Consider the following 21,586-nt stretch of genomic DNA (forward strand, 5'->3'; position numbering starts at 1 on the left):
TGAGGACTTTCATCTCAAACTTCTTCCAAAGAAGAATGTATTTCCACCATGCCTACTTGCTAAGGGTGGTCCACAATACCTACTTGCAGAGGGCAGAATGAGTACTTTCACCTCAAACTTATCCCAAAGAAGAATGCATTTATAACTGAGATTTTCTCTTAACAGAAACTCCCTCTTAGCAGGGACAACTTTGAACACCATTAAAAAGAAGTTGATCCCAAGTGTTTTACTATTACACAAGCTTTGCAAGGGAGTTGGACATCATCTGTCACGTAACCTCCCTTTGAAGTTGAATAGTCTCTCTCTAAACAAGATCTTCCTCTTTCAGTATCAAGACTGCAAACAGCGTTTGCAAAATATCTCACTAGCCCATTGCACCCTGCAACCAAGAGATTTATAACAACTCATAGGATCCACTTATCATAGAGATCAAAGCAAAGGTATACTATCTTTTCAGTCATATACATAAATCTAGAATACTTATCTCTTTGAAGTTAGATCTCAACACACATACCTAAGAATGCAGCCCAATATTCATATAAACAAAATGTGTTAATAACAATGTCACCATAAGAAAATTGAGAATTGGGATCTTCCAGAATAACCTACAAATCTAATCACAAGCTTTTGCACAAAGTAAAGTATACACATGATGCAACCATGACCTATGGCACCGAACATTAAAACCTCTTATGTATAGTTGTTCATTTAACCTATAATCAACATATTGCAATAATAATATTATCTCACAGAACATAGAAAAGCCCCTTATTATTAATACTAATCTTTACGATGAAGGCAACCTATAGTCCATTATTTCAATAAACATCTATACACACATAGTGTAATCTTGCATGCATACAACGATGAAGATGCACAAAATATAAAAAAGTAACGTTTCATACTAATCCATCAAAACTTACACAGTGATAGACTGTGCCCCTAAACAGCACAATATGATTCTCATATGAATTCCTTTTGATGCATTGCCTTGCATCTTGCATCAAATATTGAGATCAATGCTCTGCTCTAATCCCAGTAAAATAACAAATTCAATATCTATATTAAAATATAGATGGCTTAAAAAAAATTAATGCGGTAAAACTTATCTGATCAAAAATCGAACCTTGAATCAAACTCCCTTTAAAGCTGAACATCTCCCTCTGAATTTCATATTTGAATATGCATCAAAAATTCAATTCATCATCTCATTGATACTAGTTGCATCCTCAATTCATAGGCTCTCTTTCATGCAAATTCACCAATATTTTTAGCTCAGCACAATCAAATGAGCATGTGCTAACACCTCTGATATATTTTGGCTCTAGTTGATGTTTCATAACAACAACAGTGATTCCGGCATATAATGCTCAATATGTGCACGCGCTTAAACTTATGCTCAAATGCCCACTACCTCAAAATTCTTCCTTGCATCTACAATATTCAATTGATGTGTTGGATGTAGGATATCGGGTGCATGAATGGCCACGCTAAACTAGAGAAACGCATCCTTCAATAATATTTATCAAGCAGAAAACATCCGCCTAATGCTACAACCCCTTCAAACTCTTTCTTATCTGACATGTATCACAAAAATAGTGAAGTGGTGTGTCTACCCTTCGCTAATAATATCTTAGCCAAATACCTTTCGAATACGATTAATCTTGACAGTTACAGAAGGATGAGTCAGACATGCCATGATAGCATCCATCCAACATGGACCAAGATTGAGAGGGGAAAAAATGACTTATGTTGATACATAAAAAATGGCTATACTTCAAAAATTATCAATGAGAGAGACACCCTATAATCGATATAACCCATACAAGAAACTATATTGTTCTTGTTGGAAACTAAAATTGCTGCATTGCCATTGATGTCAAACTTTATTCGTGAGACAGTGTCTATCTAAGTAAAGTGTCATATCAAATTGATTGATGAAGAGGATATGAGAAGAAGAGATAACAAGAGGACCTAGTGAAAGGTTGAGTAATGTGGAACTACAATGGGCACTTGATCAGTTGGATCTTAACAAGATAATATGTTGTTTAGTGATAACACTAAGTTGAGAAGATAGTTGTGTTAAATCCTAGAAGAGATGATGCTACACCCTTAAATATTATTGTATATAGGGTTATGAATAGTCAACTTGTGGCTATCTTAATCCTTAATAACGTCATGTTATCATTATTATATTGTAATTTAGGTAGGTAGGTCGGCCTAGGTGTTATGAAGGGTTGTGTCTATTCAACCTAACCATAAATAGGTATATATAGGAGGTTGTGAGTTTTATTTCATCATTAAATTGTGAAGTGTGTTCTCATTGGAGATATTTGGAGGTTGCCCCCTCGAAGTGGCCTATAACTTTCAACTATTATCAAGTTTTTATATAATATTCATATTATTTCTTCTATTGTGCACGTTATTTCATTACAAGCAGTATCAGAGCACGATCTTGGCACCATAGCGGTAAGATTTTTTCTCAACATTGAGGCAATTTTGGGAAGAGCATAACTTTCAGATTTTAGCATATTTTTCAAAGATTTTTAAAGGTTTTTTGAAGAACATATTAAAGAAGCTATATAGTCCAAAATTTAAAGGAATTGGAACATATTTGAGGAAATTATTGCAGAATTAATATTTCTACACAATTTTTTAAGATCTTCATATCTCTCACATCCTGCCGAATTAGAGTATAACTTGTATTGGGTTTTTCAATACATAGTAGAGGAGCCTAAATTCAAAGCTTGGAGAAATTGAAAAACAAAAATAAGCAAGATATTGTAAAATTAGGAAAATTCTCTCGCAAGGCAACAAATTTGCTAATTTTTGGGGGATTTTTTTCCAAAAACACTGGTTTCCATCATGACGGGGCCTCCAACAAGAGGCAAAAAGAATTCTACCACACCGAGGAAATCCTCTGATCAAGATTGGGAAGCAACAAAGGAGAGTAAGCCCAATGAGGAACTTAGTAAGTTCAAGGAAGAGGCTAAGAAGGATATGTGTGACCTATGAGGAGATATATCAGATATACGAAGCATGTTAAGCACCTATATGAATGAAACAAGGAAGGAGCTCTCAAGCAATCAAAGTGAAACCTTCAAGTCGACTAATGATGACACAAATTTTATTAATCCTACAGGATCTAGGAATTTTTTTCCAAAGGTGGATACGCGCAAATTTGATGGCAAGGATCCTCTAACATGGATAAATCAAATGGAGGATTTTTTTGAAATACATCAAACCCATATGGACAAAAGGTTATAGTGGCTTCCTTATATCTAGAACCAGATCAACTCATTTGGTATTGTTGGCTTTGTACTCATAGGAGTAAAAAAGGTCTCACTGTATCATGGTCAATTTTTACAGAAGAACTCCAAGCACAATATAGCAATAGTGTGACAGAAAATTTCTTTAGCCAACTTGCTAAGCTTCAACAAACAGGATCAGTTAAGGATTATATTCAACAATTCCAAAATCTATCCTTGAGAGTGGATACAATTACAGAGAACTTGAATGATTTATTCTTGGGTGGTCTCACGTATCACATTCAACATGAGGTACGTATGTTTTGTCCCAGTTCAGTAAATGAGTCTTTTATATTGGCACGCAAGGTAGAAGAGAAGTTCTTGATTTCTAAAAGCAGGGGGCTAATGTGACAAGAGACAAAGGATATTCAACACCTTATCTTCCTCAACCTACTAGGTTGACTCCACAAAAAATTGAGGAGAAAAGAGCAAAAAGGTTGTGTTTCAATTGCGATAGCAAATATAGTCGAGGACATAAATGTAGTGAAAAGAAATTGTTCTATATTGAAGGTCCAAGTGAGGAATAAGAGGATGAGCCCATATCAAAGGAGGATAGGGAGTCAGGTGAGGAATCACATGATTCTCAACCAATCATTTCTTGTCATGCACTTTCAGGTTTCAGTGCACCATAAACTCTCAAGGTAGTGGGTTTCTTAAAGAAGCAGAAAGTAACAACATTGATCGACTCAGGTAGTACTCATAATTTCATCAACAAAAAGTTGGCAACTCTTCTAAATTGTTTTATATATCCAGCCCCCGTGTTTCAAGTTTTGATTCCAAATGGGGGCACAGTTAGTTATTCAGGAAAATGTCATAGCATCAAATTATCCATGGGAGATTATCAACTTGATACCCCAATGTATGCGATATCCATGGGTGCAGCAGATATTGTTTTGGGAGTACAATGGTTTACTACATTGGGAACAATTGAGATGAACTTCCAAGAACTATTCATGCAATTTCAATCACAAGAAAAGGTAGTGGAGCTAAGGGGATTGAAGGCGAAATCCCCATAAATGGTAAGCTCTCATCAAATGCAAAAACTTCTTAAGAAAGGTGCGGATGGATTTGTGGCCCAGTTATGTTCATTAGAAGTCTCTCAATCTAATGTTCTTACTCATCCAGATTTACAAGCAATAATTGATCATCACTCAGTGATTTTTGGAGATATGCCTAAAAGACTTCCTCATAAGAGGGATCATGACCATGCCATACAACTAGTTCCAGGGAGTCAGCCACCAAACATTAGACCTTATAGATACCCACACATACAAAAAAGTGAGATAGAAAAAATTGTTGAGGAAATACTAGAGGCAGGAATTATCAGGCATAGCCAAAGTGCTTACTCCTCACCTATTGTGCTGGTGCGTAAGAAGGATGAAACTTGGCGCATGTGTCTAGATTATAGAGTGCTCAACTAGTATACCATTAAAGATAAGTTTCCTATTCCAATCATTGATGATCTTCTAGATGAATTAAATGGAGCTATGTATTTTACCAAGTTAGATCTTAAATCGGGTTATCACCAAATTCGGATTAAGGAGGAAGATATTTGCAAGAGAGCATTTCGAACTCATGAAAGTCATTATGAATTTTTGGTGATGCCATTCGGTCTTACCAATGCACCATCTACATTCCAAAGTTTGATGAATTCCATTTTTAAGTTCTTGAGAAAGTTTGTGTTAGTGTTCTTTGATGATATATTAATTTATAGCAAGACTTGGGAGGAACATTTGCAACATGCAGATCAAGCATTACAATTACTCGAAGATCATCAACTCTATGCTAAGCCATCCAAGTGTGCTTTTGGTCTTAAGGAGGTGGAGTATTTGGGACATAATTTCACAAGAAGGAGTAAAGGTGGACCCTAACAAAATTAAGGCTATCATGGAATGGCCTATTCCAAAAACTATTAAGAAGTTGAGGGGTTTCTTGGGATTGACAGGATACTATAGAAGATTTGTGAAGAATTATGGTTGTATAGCAGCAACCCTTACAACTCTATTGACGAAGGATTCTCTTCAATGGAATGAATCTACTAATGTATCATTTGAGCAATTGAAGAAGGCTATGTGTACAACTCCAGTGCTTGCCACTCCAGACTTCACCAAGGAATTCATTGTGGAATGTGATGCTTCTGGAAATGGGATAGGAGCAATTCTCATGCAAGAAGGTCACCCAATTGCTTTTGAGAGTTGTCAATTAAAAGGTAAAAATCAACTCAAGCCTATTTATGAGAAGGAAATGTTAGCGATCCTTCATGCAGTTAAAAAATGAAGGCCTTATTTAATGGGTCGACACTTCAAGGTTAAGACAGATCATGATAACCTAAAATATTTTTTGGAACAAAGACTATCATCAGAAGAGCAACAAAAATGGGTCATTAAAATGTTGGGATATGACTTTGAAATTGTATATAAGAAAGGGAAGGAAAATATTGTGGCCGATGCTCTTTCTAGGAAGGATGAAAAAGATGAAGCCTTATTGTGTGCCCTTTCAATATTACAAGAAAATTGGGTGGTAGAAGCCAAAGAATCGTGGAAAAATGATGTTGCAACAAGTAAACCTCATCCAGCAAATAAAAATTGACCCTAGTAGTTCAGATAAGTTTTGTTTAAAGGGGGATGTCCTCTAGTATAAAGAGGGCTTGTATCTCTGCAAGAATTCCACTCTTAAACACAAGATTCTCAAAGAACTACATGAGTCCCCAATTGGTGGTCATTCAGGATTTTTGAAGACATATCATAGGATCAAGCAAGATTTTTTTGGGGAAGGGCTAAAAGGTGATGTTCAAAAGTTTGTGACAGAATGTTTGGTTTGTCAAATAAATAAGGGGGAAACAATTAAGACACCAGGGCTCTTGCAGCCTTTATCTATTCCTAGCCAATGTTGGGAAGAGGTATCTATGGACTTCATCACAGGGCTCCCCAAATCTAAAGGCCATAATGTCATCATGGTAGTAGTCGATCGCCTCACTAAATATGCACATTTTATTGCATTATCACATCCTTTTACAGCAAGTATAGTGGCAAAAGTTTTTTTGGAAAATATCCAAAAGTTACATGGTACACCTAAGGTTATTGTTAGTGATCATGATCCTAGCTTTACTAGTCACTTTTGGAAAGATTTATTCTCATGTTTGGGTACTCAATTGGCTCATAGTTCTTCATACCATCAGCAATCAGATGGGCAAACTGAGGTGGTTAATAAATGTTTGGAAGGATATCTTCGTTGTTTCACTTCAAAAAAACAACATCAATGGTTAGATTGGCTACCTCTTGTAGAATGGTGGTACAATACTTCTTTTCATAGCTCATCAAAAATGTCTCCATTTTTGGCACTTTATAGATACCATCCTCCTTCCATCACATCATCATTAAAGGTGTCACCAAGAGTTCAAGCAATAGAGGATCACTTGCTTCATCAACAACAGGTACTTTCAGGACTCAAGGAGAATTTAGCTATGGCACAAAATCGAATGAAACAACAAGCAGACCAACATCGTAGTGAAAGAAATTTTGAAGTTGGGGACTGGGTCTTCTTGAGATTGCAGCCTTATAAGCAAATCTCAATGTAGCAACAAAAAAAGAATAATAAGTTGTCTCCAAGATATTATGGACCATACCAAATCATGCAAAAGATTGGTAATGTTGCCTACAAGCTTGAGTTGCCACCAACAACAAAGATACATCCAGTTTTTCATATTTCTTGTTTGAAGAAGGTAATTGGGCAGAATATTCCTACTCAAACAGTACTACTAGAACTTGATGAAGAAGGAAGAATAATTTTGGAACCAAAGTGCATTCTTCAAACACGTACAAATAAGCTAAGGAACAAAACCTTGACTCAATATCTCATCCAATGGAAGAATTTACTAGTTGAAAATGCCACATGGGAGGATGAGGAGTTCATTCAAAAGAATCCACACATGGTTAGCATTGAGGACAATGCTTCTTTCAAGAGAGGGGGCATGCTACGCCCTTAATATTATTGTATATAGGGTTATGAATAGTCAACTTGTGGCTATCTTAATCTTTAATTAAGTCATGTTATCATTATTATATGTAATGTCCCCATTTTGGAAGTAATTTGATTTAATTAATTTAATTAATTAAGTTGTCCAAAATAATGAATATTTTGAGAGGATGACTAATTAATTATTTTAATTAAATAAATAAGTGGTATTAAGTTAATTATTTATAAAGTTATCAAATAAATAAATATAAAAAAGTAACTTTATATTTAATTAATTTAATAAAGTGACTTGAATTATAAAATATCTTATAAAGCCACTTAATAAATTAAATTAAATAATGTTCTATAAGTTTCTAGAGAAAGTGGAGAAAAAAGAATAAATAGGCATCTTGGGCTTCATTCTCACCATCCAGATTTGTCGTTGTTGATGTTGATGTTTGATGGTTGTGAAGCCTAGGGTTTCTACAGTTGTCTTTGGCCATTGAGAACGAAAACTCTCAATTGGTGACCAATTTTGAAAGTGTGAAATATCACTTGAATTATTGCAAAATTGAGGAAGTTGTTTCAGACTTTCCACTTGTACTTCAAAGCAAAATTTTATGGCCCTTGGCCAAATTTTGGTGGTATTGATTTGACGAAATCTATTACAGATTTTGGAGGCATTTTGGAGCTTTGGAATTTCATCATTGGGTCGATTTCATTTATTGCACATTGCTGTTATAGTTACCAATCTTTTTCAGATTTTAATAGAAGACAATTTTGCATATCATATTCAGATTTTTGCTTGTATGGCCTCATTCGGATATTGTTTCTTTGTGGGTATTTGAGCATTCATCTTGGGTGAGCTTGGCAATTGTTTTGGCATATTTTGGAGTAGCTATCAGGTTGTTGGTAAACAACTTCAGTGGTCTGATGTACTGCAGAAAGGGCACCATTGGCAAGACATTTTGGTTCATAGCTCATCATTGAAGCATCCTATGGTTCTAGGTATTGTTGCATTCAATTGCTATCGCCGAGACAATCATTTCAACGACCAATTCGAGGAGCCTAGAGTCTGCATTTATTTATCTAAAGTATTGCCAGGCAAGAATAGGGGCGACACTTCAACGGAGTCGATTTCTTCATTTGGAGGGGTCTTCATTATCAACAAGTGTTACAATCAAGTCTCCAGCTCTTTTACAATTTGTGTACCAGGTTTCTCAAGTCAATTGTTGCATATATATTGCATTTTAGATTTCATACTAAGGCTGCATTTGTACTCAAAAAATTACATAATTTGCATATGTAGTAATGCCAAGAGTCTTGGCCATTTCATACTAGTATTGTAGTTGACATTATATGTACAATAAGGGAGACATAAGTTGTTGGTCTGATATAGTTGTAATTGAATATGTTTTTATCATTCATGAACAGCTTATTAGTTTGCATGTCAATTGTTTGACAAAATGTCAATTGGCTATAGGTTCTCTTTTTGGCATAAATAATGTTATAATTTTGCATACCAAGTGTTTGTATTAATGCCACTTAGCTGTAAGTGCATTAATGCCATCTTAAGTCGCTTCCAAAGTGTTTGTCATAATTACTAGTTGCTGTAGCTGGATATTGCAAGTAGTTTCAGTCACATATATGCATTGAATATTGTCAAAATAAGTTGCACATTCATGTTAGGTCATTGTTTAGCCAATTTTGAGTCTTCTTGCAAGCATTCTCATTGATGCTAATTGAAGAAAAGAGTCATTAAAGCAAACTGAAATGTTATATCAGTCATATGACCCTTGTATGTGAAGTGTTTGACAAAATTTCCAAGGCCAAAAATCAAAAGTTTTCAATCAGATTTGAGCAGAGTCATTACATTATATTATAATTTAGGTAGGTAGGTCGGCCTAGGTGTTATGAAGGGTTGTGTTTATTCAACCCTAGCATAAATAGGTATATATAGAAGGTTGTGAGTCTTATTTCATCATTAGATTGTGAAGTGTGTTCTCATTGGAGACATTTGGAGGTTGCCCCCTCGAAGTGGCCTATAACTGTCAGCTATTATCAAGTTTTTATATAATATTTCATATTATTTCTTCTATTGTGTAAGTTATTTCGTTACAGATGATCACTGAAGGATCAAATATGTAGGCTTAATCGAGCTTGAAAGCAGAAGATTAAGGAGCTTATAGTTGAAGCTGAGTTGTGCCAGCGTCGACTGAGTAAACAGTAGAAGCAAAGCAAACATAATGTTGACCAAGTACCAGTAACGAAACAAAAACAGAAAAGATGGATCGGGTGCAACAAAAGGAACCAAGCAAAGACAATGTAAGCCGAGTAAGTCAGTATAGTGATGACCGAGTTATCTAGTGCTAACCGAGGCCGAGAAACACAGTGTTAGCCAAGTGACAACATTTTACAATTTGTGAAGAAATCTTAATTTTTGGCTGACATAGTTTGAATTCCTAAAATATGGAAAGCGTGTTGAAGATAAGGATTGATGAGTTGGATCATTTAATGCAAGGAAGCTATGAGCATTTCTATGCATGAATTCAAGGAGAAGTTTTGAGAAGTTTCTAAAAGGTGGAAGAGGAAACAAAATGATGGAAGGAGTTGATGAATTTGACCTAACCTAAGATTGACACCGATGTTTAAGCAACAAAACTTCAAGCTACCTATTTAAGGAGGCATAAGGGCTAATTTAGAGAGGTTGGCAGTGCTACTGAAGACCTTAGCAAGGTTGGAGCAGTTGGTGATTCTATGGATTGGCGAACTTGGGCAAGAAGCTAAGAAGAGTTGTGAAGAGGTGAAGAGTGATTGCTTGAAGGTTTGTCAAGCAACTCAGAGACAGAGATGATAATGGAGGCCAGTCAATGGATCAGCATATGAACTACATTTTGATCTATATTTGCAAAGTGAGTTGTGTTTATCAAATCAAAATGTTGTTACTTTCTAACTATTGTATCAGTTAAAATTCTTTAATCGAGGTTGACCTAATAGTCATTTGTAAATCCTTTAATTAAGGTAACATTCTAATAGAATGTTATAAAGTCTTCTAACAAGGCCACTCCTAATAGAGTGATTAAATCCTTTAAAAAGATCACACCTAACACTATGTATTGTAACCTTTAACAGGGTTGGCTCCTCATAGAGCCAACTTACATGTGATTTAGTTTGTTTTCATTTATAATTGTTACAAACTTACATATGATGTGTTTAATCATTAATGTTTAACTTTATTTTATTTTATAATTGTCTCTGTAAGTATTGCACATATTTCATCTTGATGGAGAGGATGATTGAGGTGTATGAAGCCTTCCAATTGATGGTGGTGAATCCAAAGTGGGGATGATGGTCCAATTCTAAGTCCTCTGAATTAAAAGTGGCGAAACAAAGGATCCCTTATGAGAGTTGGTGGTCCACAATGAGGTAAGTTGTTGATTTTTAAATTAAATGTTAGTCTTTTGCTTGCTGATTTTCATACTAACTTCTTCTTTTTTTAAATTCTGATTCTAATTTTTGTTTGCATCTTGCAGATATATTTGCTCTGTCATAGCACCTAATGTAGATGTCACTAGATATGTTGATATTGATGCTCTTAGTCTGGGAGAGATCTATGAGACTTTTGACAGCATGTTGGGTAAGATGAAGAAAATTGTTACAGCAAAGGATCCTACATTGGGGTTTTATGAGAAGCATATTAGGCCTATTGTGACACGGAGGTGAAACATAATGAATACTCCCCTTCATATGGCAACCTTTGCTCTAAATCCCAAATGGTATGCAAAGTTGGGTGGAGGGGGCCTCTCGTGTGATGATCCTGAAGTATTGGATGTTGTTGGTAAATTCTATATTGTAGCCGACGGGTAGAATAGTATCCGAACAGGCACGTGACGGTTGAGTCACCCCTTCGGAAAAGTATATGTACACCGTCCGGAAGGGACTTTGGATCATCATTGTAATCATTGGAGTATATATTGTGTATATGAATAAAGTATCTTTTATGCGTTATACTTTGCTATACTACATGCAATAAGTATCATTTTATCCTGTTCGGTAAGCGTTTGGCGCCGTTGCCAGTCGAACCTAGAACGAAGGAAATGTTATGAAGATTAATGACAAATTTTCTTACAAGGATAGGAATAAGATAAAAGATGAGGATGAAATACACACAGCACAGGAAGTTTTAATTTTAGCACAACAGGCAGAGCGCAAACAGAAGCTTTAGCAGATTGCCAACGAACACTGAGGGGGTCAAGGAGCACAGATAGAGGGAGTGCATTCACCTAGCAAACCAAGGAGTGCCAAAGGATTGCTAGAAGAGACTCGACAACAATTGAATTTGGTGAAAGAGACAAGGGAGGAGTTCCTTAACTTGTATATGCTGAGGGTAGAGAATCTGAACGGAAAGGAAGCAACTCGCATGGCTTGAAGTGCCAAAGAAGCACGAGCGTGGAGTGGATTCTTTGTTCCCGATGAACGGATACAAGCAGCGAATCAAACAACTTCACTTGAGGAAGATCATTTTTCATAGGTATCACGGTGGTTGGAAGTAGGACGATTGTCTGAAGCAGCGCAGTTGTGCAGAACGATGCGGGTGCTCAAAACAACATGGGTGCTCAGAATAGCGCGGGTACACAGCAAGTACCACAGAATCAAAAGAAAGTAGTAATCGCAAGACCAAAGGAGAAATTGCCAAAATTTAATGGTGACGAGACAGCAGATCTGATAAGACACTGCAAGACTTGTGAAATAATATGGCTAGCAAATGGTGTAACAGACGAGGATGATTGGGTCCGGCAGTTTCCAACGACCCTGCGAGGTGTGGCAATTGATTGGTTGCGGATATCAATCCTCAAAAATTGACTACATGGGCAGACATCAGGAAGGAGTTCATAGCAAAGTTTCGACTGCTAAGGGATGATAATGAAACTGTAATAGAAATATACAGCACAAAGCAGGAAAGAACGAAATGATCTGTATCTATGCAAGAAGGCTAAAAGAGTTGGTGGGGAAGATGGAGAGCCCACCAGCTGACGGATTAAAGAAATGATGGTTTGTTGAGGGGCTACAGCCGGCTCTGAAGAAAAAAATGAAGATTGTATCTCCAGCATCGTATGCAGATGCGTATAATCAAGTGATGGATCTAGAGAGTGAACAAAAAACAAGCAAGAAGAAGAAGCATAAATCGTCTAACTCAGACGATTCATCGTCTAAAAGTAGTAGCAGCAATGAGGAATCAAGCAAAAAAGTTCGAGCGTTGTAGAAAGATATGCTACGAATGATGAAAGAATTTGAAAATTTGAAAAAGAATCTTGACTCAGTGAAGGGGGAATTGTGGTGTATGGACTGTAAAGAGGAAGGCCACACAAAGGGCGCATGCCCAAAAAAACAATTCTGTGATATCTACCAGGTTGCGGGACATTCCATAAAGGAATGCCCATTTAATATGAAGTCAAAAGGACACCAGCAAGTGTTACTGACGTAGGAAGTGTCTGCCGGAACAAATACGAACAACGACGCAACCTCAGGAGGATATCGTAACAATAACCGGCATAGAAGGGGTGGTAATAATAATAACAATAATAACAATGGAGGCCAGAGTCAGATACAATATGACGTGAGTGGACAGCCGATGATATAGTGTCGTGCGTGCAACCTTTGGGGGCACTTTGCCAAAGATTGTACCATGAAGGAGACATCCCAACTGTTATGCAGATGGTGTGGTCTAGGAGACCACTAAGATTCGAAATGCCCAAAACAAGGGATAAATGTGTTAAGCATCGAAACATATGATAAGGAAACACTAGCAATTACACGTGAGCAAGCTAAGAAGGCAAAGTACCCTAATGCAGAGGAAGAAAAGAAGAGGTTGCAGCAAGCATGAATGGAGTTGGAGAAACAAATGGAAACAGAAAAGTTGCAAGCAAAAGACACTGCCGACACCTCGAAGAGGAACCTGGCAGGACAAACATGATAAGGCAGGTAATATAGATAGAAATTGCTATAAAATTAAACGACCTTCTTACAATGCCTCAGTTACGGATGGTGATTCTGAATATGACACCACTTCCGAAAGCAACGGAAGAAACAGGAAAGGACGATAGTGGAACGACTGCAGCAGACCCAATGCTACTGGCACTCACGACGGGAAGGTATCCGACAATAGTTGAGATGGGTATCCTGGGAACAATACTTACGGACACAATCATGGACGGAGGGTCAGGCGTAAACGTGTTACAGAGAATATATGGAAAAAGTTGGGACAACCTACATTGTGGCCACCTAAATTTCAGTTACTCACTGCGGATTAGCATGGAATCAAGCCGTTGGGGACCTTGATGGCACAGCCCATAACCATCGGAACACAACCATTTCTATTAGATTTCGTGGTTATTCCGCTAAAAAGAAAAGGGTATGACGCTACCTTGGATGAGGCTGGTTGGTGCAAGTGAAAGTGAAACATGATTGGAAACAAAATACCCTATCCATGGAATGCGAAGGCCAAAGATTCATAATCGACTTACACACGCAGATGATAGGTGAGGACGCAACATCATCAGATTCTGAGGGCGAAGGTGAAAGGGACGACAAAAGGAAGAAGAGAATGGAACCTGATGAAGAGAGAGTATTGAGACTAGAAGGAGGGTCTAATGATGACGACCTGGACTTGGTGAACGGCCTACTCCATTGGCAAATGGAGGACTACGAGCTCTTTCTGAGCTGTAATATGTTAAGGGTCGACGAACGTAATAAAGGAGAGGAAAATGAATGTCCGAAGGAATACAAAGAAGTAGGAAAAGCGGTTACGGCTGAATCTAAAGGAAAGAACATACTATATGGCTAGTATAAGAGGAAGAACATACCATACGAACCCAGCAAAAGGAAAGATTCCACCGTACAATACACAGTGAACAGACCGTGCAGAAAGAAAAAGTTACATTGCACCACAGATTTAGTAGAAAAGTACTAGCAGCAAGGAAAACACATCGTACGATCTGCACAGGAAACAAAGAGGAAGGGCTTAATAAAAACTGCAACAATACAGAGTGAAGGTTCTAGAATCAAGAATACAGTTATTGACGGCAAGGAGTGGCAGCCAACGGAATTCATGGTATCAAGTTTGAAGATTGCAACCGAAAACAAGCTAGGAGATATGGAAAGCCTGAGGGAAAGACTATATAATTTAAATAAACTTGATGAGAGAAGAATGCAGGCACAATGGGCCACAAAGGTTACACAGAACAGGCGTAAGGCACGGCATGACAAGCACTTGAAGTTGAATAGATTTCAACGAGGCTAGTTAGTTTTAAAGTATAATGGACGTAACGAGATCAAACCAGGCAAATTTAAAGTTAAATGGGTGGGACCATACAAGATACGCGAAGTTGGCGATAATGAAGCAATCAAATTATGGACATTGGACGAGAAGGAGGTGCCTGATGCAGTGAATGGATCGAAACTGAAAATCTACCATGAAAGAAATAACGCGCCTCCTTCGTAGACGAACAACAGAGAGACAGTATAATAATAGTAATTATTAATGTATATATGTAAAAGTAAATGTAAATAATAATAAAGAATGTGAAATTGTAATTTGTTAGTAGAGCAATGATAAAAGAATAAACTGAAGGCCATATAATGCACCATACAATTGAAAGACTTGTCTGCAAGGGATAACAGTGAAGTCGTATGACCGTACCACCATACACAAGAAAAAAGCATTAAAGAAGCACTCAAAATAACCACATGCGGAAGAACGAAAACATAGAGGGAGAAACAAACTTAAGGGTCGTACGGACGTACGGGCTTAAGGAGTACAAAAAGGGGATGTAGTGGACCATATGGACTTGTACAGATCACAAGTGATTCACCATACAGCCAAGCAAAGGAGTAGAAATCATGCAAGTGGTACACTGACACACCATACAGACAAGGAAATCACTTGGAGGCAGAGGATAGAGACCATACGGCCTGAAAGGAATGAAATAAATACTATATGGCTAGGGAGTATGGATCAAGCATTGCAAATAGAGAACAGAGAGCACCGTACGGAAAGACATCGTACAGCCAGGAAAAAGATCACAAGTGATCACCGTACGGCCAGACAGAGAAGTAGATATCGTACAAGTGGTTCAGTGACACCATACAGCGCAAAGGCAAGAAAATAAGTACCATATGGTAGTCCGTACAGCCTAGGAAGAGCATCGTACAGTCAAGCAAAAAGCTATAAAAGAAAGAACATTGTCGTACGGCCATTGTTAGTGCATACTTTGATGACCGTATAGAATACTCTGCGTAGGTAGTGCATTGTGTAGCCGTACACCGTACAATGTTGGCAGTAGGGAAATAACATAACAAGAGGGTCTGGCACAAAGAGAAGAACTTATACCAATTCACATGCAGAAACTATATGGTATTAACAGCAAGGTTGTAACATAACAAAGAGAGACCACCGTACAGACACAGAAGAAGGGTGATAGGAGGTTCTTAAAAAAAAAAAAATTGGCAAATCAAAATAGTTCACAATGAATAACGTATGATACCGAAGGGAAGAGAAAGACATAAAAAGGTAGGAAAATATAAGCGGTTCGCAAAAAGAGTATGGGATCGAAAGAAAATCACAAAAGTGGTGTGTTCTATGGACTTTTGTGTGGGTTTGAGGGTGCTAATTTGGTCTTGGCAGAGGGGGCGCTGCCCCTCGACCCCGCCCTGTAGCCCAACAAGGAGCGCGCCTGGGGCAGAGCCCCAGGACCCCGCGGGGGCATTGCCCCCTAGACTCCGGGTCAATTCAATCATCGGTCATCGGAAGTGTGACCAGTTGATTAGACCTAGAGCTGTTGCAGGCATGGAGTGTTTGTATGCCAGAAGTGGAGAGGGCACTGGAGAAGCCTTTCGAGAGAGGTGCTACACTTTGAGGCACTCGGAGTAGGTGTTGGACGTGAGGCTGTCTTGGTGGCTGCACAAAGAGCTCGAGAGGAGCTAATCATCCAGTTGGAGGTAGTAGAGCGACACTTGGCTCAGCGTACCCACAAGTCGGAAGAAGAATTAAAAGCAGAGGAGGCACAGGTGGCTATCAAGGTCAGATTGGCTAAGGAGACAATATTGTGTTAGCAGAAGCTACAAATGCAACGTGTTTTAAAGACTAGTTTGGTGCAGGCACAAGAGGAATGTGAATGTGATGTGATGGAAAAAGATCTATTCCATTTTGTTAATTTCCCTCGATAATTTTGTAATTGACGTCCGGAGATGACTTTACTTTTTGGAGGGGATGATGTCAGTAAATTCTATATTGTAGCCAACGAAAAGAATAGTATCCAAACGGGCACGTGACGGTTGAGTCACCCCTTCAAGAAAGTATATGTACACCGTCTGAAAGCAACTTTGGATCATCATTGTAATCATTGGAGTGCATATTGCGTATATGAATAAAGTATCTATTCTGCATTATATCTTGCTATACTACATGCGATAAGTATCCTTTTACCCTATGCGGTAAACATTGGATGGCTTCACAAGAGCCATTGATAAGATGTGTTCATCTCAAGAGGCCTCTACTCTTCATGCACAATTCCTTGACTTCACCAACCTTCGTGGCCCAAACTTGGGTAAGCCACAAGTGAGGTTTGGATAGAGCGGTTTTGGCACAGAGAGATCCCCTTGGATGGTGGACTTGGCATGGGGGAGATACCTGAGTTAAAATCAATTTTAACTCGCCTCCTTGCACATGTTGCTAGTTCCTCAATTGTGGAGAGAAATTGGTCCACATATTCATTTATCCACTCTGTCAAGAGGAACAGACTTACCTCTAAACAAGCAGAGAAGCTAGTCGCAATGCATCATGCTCTTCGACTTGCAAATTGTCAAACTTCAGAGTACAGGCAAACGACAACTTTGCAGTGGGATGTTGAGCCTAAGAATGTGGCCCAGATACATGAGGATGAGATAACACCAGGATTGGTTAGATTCCATTAGATGAGACTACACTTCCTATGGAGCATGATAGTGGGGAGGACTCTCATTTTGATGCCATGGTAGAAAAGGCAAAATAGGTGAAGCAGTCTACTTCATTTTTCTATTTTTTGTTTTCTATGTTGAATTTGAACATGATTATGAAACTTTATGGCAGCCCCCTAGCCTTCGGGCATATTTAGATTTCCAAATTTTTATGATATTGTTCACTGCTAAACTTATATTTAAATATTTTTGTTCACATATTGATATACATATTGACAATTGAGTACTGAAATCGGTTATTGTTTCCTAGATGGCATTCAAATGGTGTATGTTAAGGTTCTATAATGTTTAAATGACATGCATTGTGCTTAGTTTAATATGAATGACATGTATATTTGCAAATTTCAATGTATATTTTAAAATTTCCCTATATATATGTTACATCCCAAAATTTTGATCATTTAAAATAATCTTATAGCCATTGTAATGGTTAATTAAAAAACTCTCGGATATCATGATCTTGTGAAATGAAAGTCATGATTAACCGAATTGATTCATGTGAAAATGACTTCTTAGTTGATTGTTGTTATTTCAACTAAAAATGAATGCTTGTATTTTAAGATAACTGTTAGTGGTGGTTGGTTGTTGTGATTGTTATCAATTATTGTGTTTTTTTTATATTTCAATTTAAATGGAGGAACATGTTATTATTGTGGAAATATGCATTTTTGGTTGCAGGAGAAAATGAAGGGAGGAAGCATTGCTAAACAGGATTTAAGGAATGGGGCACCAATTTAGTCCATCATCAGACTATCAGGTATGGGTTCTAACTATTTCAATGAAGGATTTAACGGCTAGGAAACAAAGTATACCTTGGATAGTCATGAGCTAGTCAATTCGTAAAACGTAGGGAAATATTAAACATTTAATATCTTGAGAGAAACTATTACCTTTCTTTTATTTATGAGACTGTGGCAAGGTCACAATTGTACCTTATATATAATATATAATGACACCATGTTATTTGCTAACATCTTTAAGTTACACCTACGTGTATATATACATATATGCGTGTGTGCACGAGCAATATAATGATAAAAAGAATTATACGTGCTCTCAAAATTACACGCGCATATATATGTGCGTGTGTGTGTACGTACAACTATAGGTAGAATTCAATACCATGATGACAATACGTATGTATGTATGTATGTATTTGACTTGCACCATGAGAAAGTATAATCTTTATGTTTTAATTATGGCTTCATATCGACAAAGTTTGCCACCTTCATATTGGCATCACTCATTAAAATTTTGAAAATTATGAGAAGTTCTTGTAACAAGTGTTTATCTTTGATCGAGCTTTCCTTTCTTGTAACCAAAGAAGCCACGGGAGACCTTATTTTACTCTCCCCACAATTGAGGACTAAAAAACGATAATTTATTTTCTTCTCCACATGCGATTGCTCTAAGCCGAAGCTCTTCTCTTTCTCCATAATTCCTTCCAGGATCATATTACCATACCTCAACTACCGTATTGGCCATGCTTATGACAATGATTTCACGTGGAGTTGTGTTATAAGATCACGTCAATAGATTTTGAGTTGCATATCAGGTCATGAAATCATTTTCCCAGGTATTATTTCATATGCTATGCCTTTTACAATCCATCTTTTTCTTTTTGAATTTCACAATGGAATGAAGGAACATTATGATAATGTGTAACCACGATCTTGGTTGTGTATCTTGGTCGAAACCAAAGCTTAAGATGTATTAAGAATTCTGATAAGCATCAGCATTGTTCTCCTTTATACACTAGTTCTTTTATCCATGCATATCGGGTGTTAGTACAAACCCATAGAGTCCGATCCGAAATGGTCCCATTAAGAATGTTGAACAAATATTGTATAATGCATAATATTGTACGTTTTGCATAAGAACGGTTCCTTCAATTTTCACAAAGTATATATCTGACTTGTACACTGGTATTAATCATATACCAGTTGAGATAAGAATCAGATTGGTATACATAAATTCTAATTGATAAAGAGCGCATAGTTACCAGCAATCTCCCAGGATGCACCCTAGATCAGCAACGTCAAGTATAAATGGGTGAAGAGGAGAGATATCCCTGCAAGAACAAACTGTAAATCAATAACTAAAGTGCATGAACATTTAAAAAGAATTGTTTAGTCCAAGTCAACTCATGATTGTCCAAAGTATATTCAATTGTCAAGTCGAGCGGTGGTGATCAGGTTGTTCATTTGCCCATCTAAATCCTTGGCCAAGGTAGATTAGAGGCATGCTTGCCACAATTGATCACTAGAAGTCAGAGTGCTAGCTAACAAGGGGGAGCTTGTTGGAGGAGTTCCTTAACCTTGTCTACTACTTAGCCAACACTCCAACACTGGAATGCTCGGATGGCAGGACTATGGTGCCCCGTGCCTAAACCCGAGAGAGGGAAGGTCTTTCTCGTAAGAGATTGTGTAGGAATACGTTAAGGTCCGCGGTTGGGAGGTTAAGCCTATGTCAATGCTTCTCCTCTTCACCAGATGCCGAGGCTTGCACAACACATCGACAATTATTACGTTACATGTATGAATTCTTAATCTTTTACTTGTACATAACTTTTTATGTTACTTTGAAGTGCATAATTGTAAATATAATTAAATTATCAGTTTCTTTCAAAATGTAATTGTAGAAGTTGGCTATGGAAGTTATATTAGTTATCTTTCATATGAAATGGATATAGTCGTTGCTTAAATTGATTATTTATCTCTGTATAATGAAATCAGTTCATAGTTTTCATTTCTATATGATGTAATGGATTTCAACTACTTTATGTCATTCCGTTATGATATTCAGTTATAATCGTAAAATATGTTCTCTATTTTCAACTTATTAAAAATGGTATGTTACAACTGTTAAAAGTCGCTGGTTCACATTATGGAAAACGACACTGGCTGCTTAAGGAACGACGCATTAAAATAGGAATCACTTATTTGATCTTCCGTTTCTGCTATCTATGCCTAGATTTAGTCTCTGCGGGAGAATATTTTAGTTCAGAAAACTGTTGATCTCCAAATATGTTAATCTTGATACTCTTAGCTGTCTTGCAATTTTTCAGGAAATCGAAAATAAAGCTGTTCGGATGGAAGTTCAATTGCTCAGAAGCCTGGTCACAACGAAGTTCTATCCTAAATGTACAACTAGACGGAATGAAATCCACTGTCTGGGTCTCGAAGCCGACCTAGCAAAGAAACAGAAAAATCTTACCCAAAACCTTAAACTACGAGTACTTCAAATGTATTGAAAAAACACCCACATAAGCTGCCATTCGGCGGCAATATTTCCTGAAGGCTGAACCAAATCCAATTTTCAGGGTAAAAATGTTTTCCTGTATGCAAGGATGGTTAACTTTTTTTGTGGGTGAGATTTCGTACCTGAAGAGGGTCCACATCTGCAATGTCGGAACTGTAGATATAGCGGGGCGGAAGGAAAGATGACCATAAGGGCGTTCTTACATTAAGACACACGACAGGAGCTGCAATTCGAACCCTGGCCAACGTTGGCTTCAGTTCTGACCTTCTGTTGAAAGAATTCACCTGGCAGGATTGATTTGAAACTCCTTACGCACTCGACTAAATTTTGAAAAGAAAAAAGTAGAATTATCGAAAACAAGTAGAATTATCGGAAAACGAGTTGAAGTTAGTTTTGGTCGAACCGTTGATAGTAAAGAAGTTGTAGGAGGGAGTCTCACGAGAGCCATAACAGGCCTCCAAATCTATGCAAACATGTTTTGTAGTTTATTTTTTGAAATATCTGCCAAATCTATACAGTTTTTACAGTTTGTTTTTTGAAATAGGTATCTCCTTGAGCCCGCTGAAGAGCACACAAGCGAGAAGTAAAATTGAAATTCTCCCACGGTTATTTGAGTTTTCCAATGAAATTGGATGAACCAGCCTAGGTGTCCACATTGGGGCAAATGGATTTCAAATGATTCAACTCACGTTAATTGAAGTAAATATAGAGAAGAAAAAGAACATAAATAAAAAAAGTAGAAAGGAGTATGATCACCTGATTAAACAAGAGTTGTGTTAGCAAGAGTCCAGCCTAATAGTAAAAAAATAAATATTGTTTGAATAGATTGAACAAACATTGGTATAAGTAAATGATTGTAAATAATTATAAGAAAAAAATTAAAATAAAGTAATATAAACTAATAATTATTAAAGAGTAAATCAAGTAAATTAATTTTATAAGTTTTAAAATAAAATTTAATTTTTTTATAATATAAGAATATAGAATAATGAAATAGAAAATTAGAGAAAATTAGAGGAAAATGTTGTTTGAACATATATTTTTTATTT

At 37.1% G+C, this 21,586-nt stretch overlaps 1 protein-coding gene across 2 annotated transcripts in view; it reads right to left on the reverse strand.

Moving 5' to 3' along the window:
* Positions 1-21,205, reverse strand: part of LOC149572079 (putative N-acetyltransferase ycf52) — a 144,648-nt gene extending 123,443 nt beyond the window's left edge. The window contains exons 1-2 of one of the 2 annotated variants that reach the window (XM_089810497.1): positions 20,941-21,205; positions 20,660-20,821 (exon numbers count right to left, since the gene is read on the reverse strand). In XM_089810497.1, coding sequence (XP_089666623.1) covers positions 20,660-20,821; positions 20,941-20,985 — 207 coding nt within the window. In that variant the 5' untranslated portion in view covers positions 20,986-21,205. The remainder of the gene's footprint in view (positions 1-20,659; positions 20,822-20,940) is intronic. The other variant, XM_089810489.1, reaches the window with a different exon arrangement.
* Positions 21,206-21,586: the final 381 nt, after the last annotated feature.

The sequence above is a fragment of the Cupressus sempervirens genome, chromosome 2, assembly GCF_028749045.1.
Source record: "Cupressus sempervirens isolate cs-2001-9-10 chromosome 2, ASM2874904v1, whole genome shotgun sequence".
NCBI classification, from domain to species: domain Eukaryota; kingdom Viridiplantae; phylum Streptophyta; class Pinopsida; order Cupressales; family Cupressaceae; genus Cupressus; species Cupressus sempervirens.